The following is a 12381-nucleotide window of genomic DNA, read 5'->3' as shown; positions in this document are numbered from 1 at the left end:
TCATGGAAAGTTCCCATAGTCGCGCGACGTAGTTGTTGCTCAAGCTTCGACATTTGTCGGCAAGACGCTTGTCGGGGGATCCGCCACCAGCAGTAAAAAAATGTGTTTGGGGTAATAATAAAGAATTTTTCCTTAAAAAAATATTAATTTTTGCTTAGATATTAAATTAATGTTATATATTTTAGATATTGTCTACAAAAAATTGTCTCCTACTATCTAGATAAATTTTAAACTAGCAGAATTTAAATTTTCTTACCTATTCTCAAATAAGACAGGAGCTACTCCAATTCCCGCTCGAAACAGCATACAATCGTCAAGCAATTTTTCCAAATATAAAAATGGTTTATCAGATTCCTCCGCCAATAATTTCGATAAAAGAAATCTTATTAACTGAGGAATTCGCCGTTCACGTAAATAATTTTCTGTTTTAGTAACGATACCTAAAATTCTTTTCCTGTGTGCAGAAACAGCAGATTTTTCCGGAGGTAAATGGGGACAAACACATGAACAGACATAAACAATTTCAGGTTTTGTTTCTTCTTCCAATGGTATTTCTTCTTTCTTACCTACCGATGGTATATCCTTTTTATTTTGATCAATTTCCATTTCCTCGAAATCTGTTTCCATTGCTTCTTCATTTTGTTCCAATATAAATTCTTCGCTAATCTCTTCTTCCATTTTATAGATGTGTTAGTTTATTACAAAATATGGTCATTAATTTGTATCATTCACTAAGCATAAAATAAAAATATTACAATGTTTTTTTTAAATTATGTCACTTTTATTTTTTCTAAAAACACATGTGGGCTTTTTTCATTAATGCCAATTTAAAATATATTATTAAGGATCGTAGTAAAATGATGACTTTCGATACTGCATATTCAAAAACAGTACAAATGTAACAAAAATTTGTTCCTTGGACCTATTGAACTAAAGGTGGGGTCTGTCATCTTCTCTTAAGTGAATATTGTAGTATTAGAATGTATCCCATTCTATATTAAAACAATAATAAACCCAGAAAAAATATTGATATAATATGGTAACACCGGTATTTACAATTTCAAATAAATATTGCAGAAATAGATTATTATCTATGTTGTATTTTGTTGTCTATTGTCAACGGAATAATACGTTCAAATTCCTCTCGTTGTTTTTAATTGTAAACCAGTTATAATTGAATATTATTCACAAAACGCGTATTCATGTTACATTTTCATGTTATTAGTGATTTTATTTTATTATCCATCATGACCATTTGTTTTTAAGTTGCTATACTAATACGTCCTATGAAACAATGGATAACGACACCGGTGAAACTCTCATAGGAAAAATAGATGACTGTAAGTTTTAAGATAAATATAACATAAAAGTGGCATTATCGTATATATGTACTTGTTATTTGATATTCACTTTACCCGCTATCTTTCATCATATACGATCTTATGATTTCGCTAGTTAGATTTGGCCTTAGACTCTCTTGACGCTAAGTACTTTATGATCTACTTTTTACTTCTGCCGTTGCCACAATCAAAGTTAGAGACTACTACACTATTCCTAGAGGATAGCAACAAAGCACGGAAGCACAGTCACCGTCTATAAGTATTTAAATTATTCATTATATTATCAGGCACAGATGTACGGAAAACTGGACAGGAAATGGATTCCATAAGAGAAAGGACGGTTGCCTATGAATATCTTTGCCGACTCGAAGAAGCTAAAACGTGGATGGAAGCTTGTCTAAAAGAAAAACTTCCTAATCCTGTTGAGTTTGAGGAGTGTCTTCGAAATGGTGTTTATTTAGCGAAACTGGGACATTTTATATCGCCAGAGTTACTACCTTTGAATAAAATCTATGACGTTGATCAAAGACGTTACAAGGTTAGTGTTTCCCTGTAAATGTTAGGCAATATAAGTCTAAACAAAAAATATTTTTTGCTTGCTCATTGTTTTAAATAGTATTTAATTTATGTACGTAAATAATATTCAATTTTCTTTTGCCTTATCACAGTCATTACTTTAAGGTAACTACATCACATTACTTTCATTAACTAATGAAATGCTTAACATGAATGACTTATTTATTCTTATATTTCTAATTTGTTTGCATCTTCTTACAGATTTAAGTAATGACAGACTGTAATATCAATTTACTTGTTTTTTGACTATTATAATGTTTATGTTAAGCTTATGGTTTGTAGTTCACTATTAGCCTGCATATTTATTACTAGAAATAAAAATGGAAACTATTATTTTTAAAAACAAAATATTTAATCTTATGAACAATTTATTGCAGGTCATTGGTTTACAATTTAAACATACTGACAATATAAACAAATTTCTGCAAGTGCTTAAAAAAACTGAATTGCCTATTGTAAGTGATTGTATTTCTATACTTTACAATTATTCTAGTAATTTGTCCTAAATTGATAAATATTAATTAATTTAATTTTCATCGATATTCTCTTACAGACTTTTCAACCAGAAACAACAGATATTTATGACAAAAAGAACATGCCTCGAGTAATATACTGTATACATGCTCTTAGTTCACATTTATTTAAATTAGGAAAGGCACCACTCATTCATGATGTGTTTGGTAAAGCTGTGTTTACAGGTTTGTTAAATATGTTTTAAACAAATACAGAGTTTAATGTAAAAAACATTAGGGTGGTAGGATGTTGTTTGTGTGATCTTGATTGAATTATATTTATAATGATGATGAAATATATTGAACCATAATGTCTATCAGTGCTAGCATTATTGGGCCCTTATATAGTTGCAAATCATCAAACATCATACCTTATTTATAATTGACACAAAAAATTGTTGTGATACAGAATATCTTATTTAAATACCTAGTATTGCAAGATATATTGTTTATTTTAGTGTCATTACACATTGTTTAATTGCTCTTTTGGCGATGTTGCTAAATCATACAAATTTACTTTTAAATAACTATTACTTATCCTACATAGCTTAGGAAATGTTTAGAAGGTGTGAATACAACTCTTACATTCATAGATAAATATATTTAACCTATGTTATTTATTGAAGAACAGATTGGCTATGTCTGACCAAGTGTGGGTAGTTTGCTTTCTATTCAGGGAAAGGAATATTATGTAGGGTATTAAGAAATTCCACCTTCCAAAGGTGTGTATGTTATAAAATGGGCAGAAGACAGCTAGTTGATAGTAAAATAGTACAAATCTGTTATGCTTTGTATGACATGTTGTTTAGCAGCAGTGCCTAGTAATACACAGTTGTCCACTATTATATGTTTCTAAGAGTTTTCTAAATTATATTAAAGTTATTGTTTCTTTTTTTATGTTTTAGATGAACAGCTAGATTCTGTCTCAAAAGATTTACAAAAGTGTCAACATCCACTTCCAATGTTTCAAAAAATTGGTGGGATTCTATCAAAAAGTGTGGATAAAAGTTATACTACAAATGATGGCCTTATTGAATTAAATAATCTTTTGGACACAGAGAAGTCAATAACAAATGCTATTTTAAATCCAAGCCTGAAATTAAAATATGTACAAAATCAACTTATAGAAGTATATAAAGAAGTATTGAAAAATGCAAAACACGAGAAGGTTCAAGTTGCACACAATCACTCCTTGAATGGGAGTTACATACCAGATGATTTTGATGAATTACTTACTTTAGTCGAAATACAGGGTCACATCACTGCCACAAACTTCAAATTTTTATGGAAAAAACTTTGCTCTGCATGTGAAAATAATGATATCAACTCTTTACATAAAACATTTAATGCAGAATGGGTTAAAATAAGCAATTATGAATACAAAAATCTAGACTTCTACTGTGATGTTGTAAAAGAGATCACTGAGAGCAACAAGGATATTGATGTTGAAAGTGTAACTAATTGGCATAAGATATTCCAAAGTATCATCAATGAGGGAAATAGAAAATCACTGGAACATGAAGACCATAAAACTGCTATCAGAAATGTAAACAAATCTTTAGCTGAAGGTACCCCTAAAGACCTTTATGCTGCTTTAAAAAATCCTAAGTTAGGTTTGAGTTTGAAGATTGACAAATTTTCAATGCCTCTTTTATTTGAAGAAATGAGATTAGAAAAATGTGAATTGGAAAGAAATTTAAATGAAAACGAAATTGCTGCCTCTGTAGTATACTTGTCATCAATTGCAAGCATCTCCCATGCTATTGAGAGAGGTGATGAAGCAGCTGTATGGATGTCTCTCAATTCAAATCAAATAAATATAGAAGGCCTGAGACCTCATTGCAGACGTCGTTATTTCGCTGCACTTGTGAATGCATTGCAGGTTAAGTTGAAAGAGCAGTTTGAATGTTCATTGCTAACACTTGACGACATTCGCGATGCCATTGAGATGGTTAACATGAAGGATGACGACAATGAAGAATGTAAGTATACTTTATCACATAAAAAAAAATATTACATTCTATATTTAAACATACAATGGTTTTTAACCACTTTTTCATTTATTTCAGTGGTTGTTTTGATTGACAGTGTTAACAAAGCTGTGGCACTAGAAGACACTGAAAAACTTATTACAATATTAAAGAATCCAATTTTAAAACTACCTGTAACATTACACAAAGAAGAGTTTCATCTTTATATGCGAACATTAAAAAAGATTTATCATCTAAAAGAATCTCAAAATCTTTGGTATGAAGACATTTTGAATGCAGTAAATGAAGTTCACAATGAATCTTTGAAAGTAAAGGAATTAACTGATGCTTTAGTTCAATTAAATATTGCAATTTACAAAAATAATATCAATGACTTTTGGAATATATTATCATGTCCTGTGCTATGCGTTTCGGAAATTATTGAGGAAGAATGTTCAGAAGCATACTTTCAGATGTTCACTAAAGCACTAAAGAAAAGGAGTCATTACATTTGTCCGTGGATTGTGTGTCACACTGAAGCTGGTAATACAGTATACATAGATATAGAATCATACAACTATAGCTGGACAACTCCAAAGGATTTTGTACCTTACCATAGATATTTAACAAAGAAAGATGTCAATGTGATTATTGAGAAGATAAACAAACATCAGAATACTTCACTTAAGAAAAAGTTAACAGAGAAGTCAATTATAAGATTTCAAGCACACTGTAGAGGATTTCTAATAAGAAAAGAAATACGAAGAATAAAATTCTATAAGGATAATGAAGGATTTATTGTTAAAATTCAAGCATGGTGGCGAAGAATCTTAATTCAAAAGAAATATGGTACTCTTATAAAAATGAAAACTATAGAGGCTAAATTAAAGCAAGAAAAGAAGCGTAATCCCTGGGCTTGGTACAAAGTGCAGGTACCTTTATTTTTATTTAATACACCTATTTTTTAGAATTACAAATTGGATAGGTTATACATAATAATAACCATGAATGACATGACCAGCCATTCATTCAATTTCCACTTCAGCTTCCTGATTGCCACAAAATTTCTGTTCTTTATGTATTTCTGTATTTTACCAATTTTTTTTTCATTCAGTCAGACAGTTTTTACCTGCACCTACATTCTATATATTAAACTATGCAATTAAAATTTTATTTAATTATAACAAGTATTCATTGGGCTCAAAGTTACACTGATTTATATTCCTAAGTACATTGTGGCATTGTAAACAATAAACTATAAAAAATTATTCTGTTAAAAGTATTACGAATGCGTATTTTCAATGTGCGGCACATTTTTGTAAAGAGATCTAAGAATAACTTATCACCAGATCGGATATCTGACATTTGGATGCATATTTACCTGATGTTGCAGCGTTGCTTATCATTGAAAGCACTTTTGTATAGAAAATATAAAGGGATTTTAATTGAACAGTGTAGTTAATTTTTAAAGACAGTTTGGTAGGTAGGATCCCCGATGGCTGCTATTTCGTAAGGAATATTTTGTACCGAATGTAGTATGCAGACTAGCGTAAACTATAAACTTATCATAAAATATAAGGCGTTCGTTAAATTAGTTTGCATAGCAATATAAATCATTTATCCTTGTTACTTAGATGTGCATCCTTTAGATCAGTTAATTTTAGATTTGGTAGAACATTTTTTAGGTTTTTTTAGTTATCAGTGTACTATGTACGGTTATATATATATATATATATATATATATATATATATATATATATACATATATATATATATATATACATATATATATATATATATATATACATATATATATATATACATATATATATATATATATACATATATATATATATATAAGCGATCGTTGTCGGCGTCCTCTGGGTTGCTCCGAAAACCGACTAGGTAACAATTAGCTAATACAAAACGTCAGGTGAAGCATCTGACGTAGATTTTTTTTTAGTTTATTAGCTCGCGGATTTCGGTTCCGCGAGCCCATAGTCCGATGAAGCTGTAAAAGCCAAAACGGCTAACAGCACGCATCAACATTAGAATGTAGCCATAGCCCGTCCTCTGGGTACCACAATACTGCAATCGCCAACTCGCCTGCCAAAATCATGGCGATTATGGTGTATATAGCTATCATTGGGGGATTCCTATGCCTTGCTGTGAGCGTCAATGGGCTAAAATGACAACTACGACCCCATGTATATATAATTCTAAGTATAGCTAAAAAAGTAATTTTAGCTTTAATCATTAGTCGCACGCACGCGCATCCATGTGACACCGGTAAATCGCTTTTATTCTGAGCTGTTGTCAGTATGTAATTCTATAATAACACATTTTCATTCCAGGAGCAAAAAATAATTAAAATTCAAGCTTTATGGCGAGGTCGTCGAGCCCGTCAAGCATTTGTCTCGTTATTCCATTCTGCTAATCCACCATTGAAAGTAGTTAAAAAATTTATACCAGTATTAGACTTTGCCACGGAAGATTATGACAGAGAAATTGAACTACAAACTCTAAAATCAGAAGTTGTTCAATCAATAAGGAAGAATCAAGAGCTCTCTAAACAAATTGATAATATGGACTTGAAAATAGGATTATTGGTACAAAATCGAATAGCCCTACAAGAAGTCGCGGCGCACGGCTTGAAACTGAACAATTTAGTTAAACATAATTCAATGACTAAACTCGTTTTTCAAAATCGCGACGGAAAAGGATCTTTACTTACAGTATCAACTGCTGTCAAAGGATTAAAGTCATTGACTAAAGAGAGCAAGAGATTGCTTGATGGATATCAACACTTATTCTATGAACTACAGACCAACCCAACATACTTATCGAAACTTTTATTTTGTATTCCACAGAACAAAACAAATTTTTTTCTTCAGAATGTTGTTTTGAGTCTTTACAACTTCGGGGCTTACGCGAGAGATGAGTATTTATTATTGAAATTATTCAGATTCACTCTAGAAGAAGAAATAAGCTGTAAAGTTTCTAAACCTTTTGATATAGTATCCTCTACACCGTTGGTGCTTAAGATGGCTGTCAGTTTATCTCGACAATTGTCGGGGCTGAATAGTCTGCAGAGCATCATTGGACCTCTTGTTGAAATGATGTTAAAGGATAAAGACTTGAACATAGAAACGGGTCCAGTCGAAATTTACAAGGCTTGGAGGAATGAAAATGAAATGAAGACCGGACAAATTTCGTAAGTGAAATTAAATTATCAGTGTTGTATCACTTCACCAACATGTTTATTATGTAACTCTTGATAAAATAAGTTGTACTAATTCCGTTTACACTAATGTATATATTATTTGTAAATTTAATAAAATGAATAATTAATATATTTTTTTAAATATATATTTAAATCGGTGAAAAATTCAAAGGACTTCCACGGCTGGACAAAGGCCTGCACCATAAATTTCCAACAGGATCGATTAAAAGCGGTCTGCATCTAGCGTCTTCCAACTCTTCACAGGGTCGGTTTTCAACATGTGGGTGAACGTCCTGCGCAGCAGTTCATCATTTTTACTCCAGAAGCTTAAGCCCCCAGCGGCAATCTGGTCTGCACTCTAAGAAACCTGCTCATACCTTGCCAATCTGGTACATATGTGATACACATGTTTCGATATAGTATAATAGTGATACATGCCTAGAAGCAAGGTATTATAGTATCAATATGTGAAATGATGCAATTTTTGTATTTTTTCATTTACAATTTTCAGAAACCTGCCATACACAGTAACTCAAGAAGAAGCATTAAATTATCCAGAAGTGAAGTCGAGACTTCAAATTGCATTGACGCAGTTGAAAAGCGTTGTCACCATGTTTTTGGATAAAATTATCAGTTCCACTGAGCTGCTGCCATTTTGTATTACTTACATGGCGCGAGTACTGCATCGATCTTTGACATCGAAATTTCCGCATTCTCCAGAGAAAGATATCTTAAAGGTTAGTGACTGTATCATTGTTGTTATAAGATAATAATCTATATATAGGTACAGATCCGACACGTGGTCGCTGATGGTGGGCCTCATAAGATCACCCAGAGAGCAATTGACAGAGCATAGCTCAGAGTTTCACTGCTAGATCGAATCACAAATAAGAAGATTACAAAAACCAAGGTAACCATTATAGCTCGAAGAATTGCTTGTAACACATAACTCTCGCTACTGATGGCCGTTGGAGCTGAAACGTTCCCTAGTGACGACCGTGAGCCGTTAGATGCGGTTTGGGTATACCCCCCACTAGGTGGACAGACAACATGATTAAGGAAGTCCCTGGATACGGGCAGCGCACGACCAGACCACCGTGACGATGTTTGAGGAGGCCTATGCCTTGCAGTGGGTATCCATAGATTGATAAGAAGAAGACTGAAACATTAAATCATCATTTGTATGATTTTTTTGTAAGTTTTAAAATGGAGCAGAAAGAAACAGACATGAAACATATGTATGGGAAACTTCTATTTTTTAAATTTTCTATGATTAAGTTCAATTTATACTTGGCAAAGTGAAAGAAGTTAATTTAAGCTTCAGTTTCTGAAATAAGTCAGTACTTACCATTATATTTTATAAGAATTATTTTAAGTTAAATAACATATTTTTATATATCTATTGTAGGTCATTGGTAACTTAGTGTATTACCAATTTTTAAACGCGGCTATAGTCGCACCGGATGCGTTTCATATTATTAATTTGCCTAATGGCGCTGGACTGACTACCGACCAAAGAAAAAATTTAGCCTCTGTTGCGAAAATTCTTCATTTCTCTGCAGCGAAGAAAGGGGTATGTATTCTAATATATAATAGACAAATCTTTTAAGAGCACCATGTTATTCGAACGATAGATAAATGAAACTTATTTATTTTAAAATTTGTTTGTTTTTTCTTTTTAATTAGTTTGGCGAGGAATCCAATCATCTGCGTTGCCTAAATCCGTTTATTGTGGAATGTCATGAAAAAATGAAGGAACTGTTCAGACGCTGCTGCCGCGGGCCGACGCTCGAGGAATACTTTGCAGTTGACGAATACACGGAGGCCACTCTATTACATCACCCGCATATCTATATAACTGTTCAGGTTCACTTTTTTAACCTTTCCTTTCTATTATATTTATTTACACTTTTTTTGTACACCGTAGACAATAAATAGAGAGTCGCGGAAGATACCTCCTCCTATGTTATATATTGCGATGACCACGACTCGCTATTAGTTAGTGAAGTAGATTAACATGTTCTTTCTATTGCAGGAGATTGTAGACACTCATGCTCTATTAGTAGAATATCAAGACATATTAGCACCAGATCCTAATGATCGTCTTAACGATTTACTAGATGATGTAGGAGAAGTACCAACGGTAGCACAGCTGGCATCAAGAGATGTTGATTCAGTGAGTAACTATTTTAACTTATTCATGAAAACGAAGTAAATGTCATATGTACATTTATTGTCATTTTAGCAAGCAGCGGATAGTGAAGAGAATGCCAGATTAGAAGTGTGTTTAGCACTCGTGAATAAATTTCAAGCTCCTGCAGATGATATGACTGACTTAAATAAATTATTCATAAAGACAAAAGAACTGTGTGTGGCTGTAATCCCGTTCCTCAATGGTTTGTATATATTATCAATTATTTTTAAGCTATCTTAAATAAGAATTTCTTATATAAGTGTTTCAAAATTTCAAAGAATTTTAAAGAATGTGCAATTTTTGTGGAGTCTTATATAAACCATTTTTTTAGGTGAACATCTCCTAGAAGCAGTCTGTATTGGTTCTACTAAGGAGCAACAAGAACTGTATAATGAGAAAGTACAAAAACGTATATACTCTGGCCAAGCTAAACCGGACGAGGCAATGTCTCTACGCGAGCACATAGCAAAGCTGCGACGAAATTTGCAAATGCTTGAAGACGAAGGTTACGTGACCCGAGAAGATGGATACCAGGCCTTGGTTACGTCAATAGCGTTAGATTTATGTAATAAAGGCAAATATAGACAGGCGCAAAGAAGAGCCTTATCGACGTTGACTCGTACCAGACAAAGCCTTATAGAAAAAACTAAATATTATGAAGAGAAATGTAAATCTTACGACCAGTATATAAAATCTTGTTTAGCTAACCTTCACACTGGCAAGAAGTAAGTAATTTATAAATAAATTGTATTACAGTGTATTCTTTGGACAGAATTAGTTTCAAAAAATGAAGCTGTTTGTCTCATCAGTCGATAATGAACAAAGAATTTGCTTACACACTGTTGTTAGCTCAACATTCTGCTCAATTCTCTTTCTCTTAAATGGCGAGGTTTTGGAATGATTTTCTATTTTTCCTGACATTTGGCCTGCGATGGGAAGATGGAAACAACTAAAGAATAAAAGGGTTTAAGTAGAGCGAGGATTTGATCGATGTAGATCATGGTTGCACAGATTTTTTAAGACTAGGGGCCACTCGGGCAAATCATGAACTGATAGCGGGCCGGCCACCAGGAGTATAGGTAATTAAAGACAATAAAGAATTGACAATAATTAGAATTCAATATTTTTCGAATGTACGAGAGTATTATTTTTGCTGTGCGCGGGCCACCAGTATTCGAATGTATAGTATACACCGGACCGCATGCGGCCTACGGACCGCGGTCTGTGCATCCATGATGTAGATGATCGTCAATGCAACAAGGGGGCCTTTTGCGGGGTGTTAGCCCTAAGCCCTATATTCTAATTCTCTCCCTACATCGCGATGGTCTTTGTACCCGCGCGATAAATCTCTGGATCGCTTAGATGTACCGTCAGTGATAACAAAAGAATGTTAATATTCACTTTAAAGTAACCGCTTGTTAACGCATCTTATAAATTATTTGCAATTGTTGACGCCGACAAATCTAACATTTCACTTCAAGTTGCTCATAAAAATGTGAATGAAAAAACGTTTTGGCAACTCTTCTTCAAATAAAGAGTAACGTCAAACTGCCCATATAAATAAATTTCACGTTTTAATATTTTTTCACAGAAGTGTACACGCCTGCCTTAGACGATCCGGCAAGGATAATCAAAAATTGAAATCTAAATTGACAGTGAAATATACAGGTGCTAAATTATTAGAAAGAGGAGTCATACTGGAAATTGATGGTCTTACTAAATCACAATTTAAAAATGTACAATTCGATATTATACCTACTGACAATTACGGTGTATTTACCATTAAGGGTAAATTTATGGGAGTGGAAATGGAATCCATAGACATTGACATACAGGATTTATTACAAAAACAATATGAAGGCTGCGCCGTAATGGATTTGTTTGGTAAAGCAAAGGTCAATGTTAATTTACTAATATTCTTATTAAACAGTAAATTTTATGGTAAATCTTAACAGTTTTGATAATGAAATTAATAAGATGAAATTTGTAACACGATTATACAAAGTGTATTGACCAAATTATCAAATTCATTTCATGATTTGTTGTATGCCAAATATTTATATAATTTTCTGAATTTTTTATATTATGTAAATCGTATTGTTTCCATTATTTAAATTTGTAAATAATTCTTTCTTGTAAAGTACAATTCTTTACCGTGCACAATTGATATGAATTGAAAGTTTTTGTGATTAAGTATGTGATGTTAAATGTAATCCTATTTTTCTAAATAAGTTTTAAGGTTTCGTAATTTTAAGTGTACGGATACATCTAGGAATTTTAAAAACCTTGTAAAATTAGAAAAGACTTCATGACATGTTATTCGAGGATAGTTAGTCTCTAATACTGTTTTTTGACAATACTTAGATTTTACTAATGTGATCATTTATGTTTTACGATTTATGCAATAAATTGACTCTTTTATGATAATATACTTTTAAGATTTACACCAATGTTAACTATTTTACATAAACATGGTTTAAAATAAATGAGGCTAATTTAACGTTTGTTTTATTAATCCTGGCAACATTTAATATTAAAAATTTGACTTGGGAATGTCATTTAGGTT

At 32.3% G+C, this 12381-nt stretch overlaps 1 protein-coding gene across 1 annotated transcript; it reads left to right on the top strand.

Moving 5' to 3' along the window:
* Nucleotides 1-1137: 1137 nt before the first annotated feature.
* LOC137926957 (ras GTPase-activating-like protein IQGAP1) lies at nucleotides 1138-12296 on the top strand. The gene is made up of 14 exons (XM_068770707.1): nucleotides 1138-1340; nucleotides 1628-1878; nucleotides 2294-2371; nucleotides 2470-2614; nucleotides 3334-4410; nucleotides 4498-5330; nucleotides 6753-7612; nucleotides 8133-8358; nucleotides 9030-9194; nucleotides 9308-9487; nucleotides 9657-9797; nucleotides 9867-10017; nucleotides 10147-10540; nucleotides 11407-12296. Exons 1-14 carry the CDS (start codon nucleotides 1295-1297, stop codon nucleotides 11765-11767), a joined length of 4908 nt encoding a protein of 1635 aa, XP_068626808.1. The 5' UTR covers nucleotides 1138-1294; the 3' UTR covers nucleotides 11768-12296.
* Nucleotides 12297-12381: the final 85 nt, after the last annotated feature.

This window comes from Battus philenor, unplaced genomic scaffold, assembly GCF_028537555.1.
Source record: "Battus philenor isolate CCGP_79_NKW_IND1 unplaced genomic scaffold, ilBatPhil1.0.hap1 SCAF_3, whole genome shotgun sequence".
In the NCBI taxonomy this organism is placed as follows: Eukaryota; Metazoa; Arthropoda; class Insecta; order Lepidoptera; family Papilionidae; genus Battus; species Battus philenor.
The sequence above is the reverse complement of the archived record's forward strand: the minus strand, read 5'-3'. Positions and strand labels throughout refer to the sequence as shown.

What these genes read in the sequence shown, in the direction of transcription:
- LOC137926957 (XM_068770707.1), top strand. Translation starts at nt 1,295, where the DNA reads ATGGATAACGACACCGGTGAAACTCTCATAGGAAAAATAGATGACT. An exon ending in AAAAAACTGAATTGCCTATT is followed by an intron (nt 2,372 to 2,469) that starts GTAAGTGATTGT and finishes ATTCTCTTACAG; the next exon opens with ACTTTTCAACCAGAAACAAC. An exon ending in GGGCTTGGTACAAAGTGCAG is followed by an intron (nt 5,331 to 6,752) that starts GTACCTTTATTT and finishes TTTTCATTCCAG; the next exon opens with GAGCAAAAAATAATTAAAAT.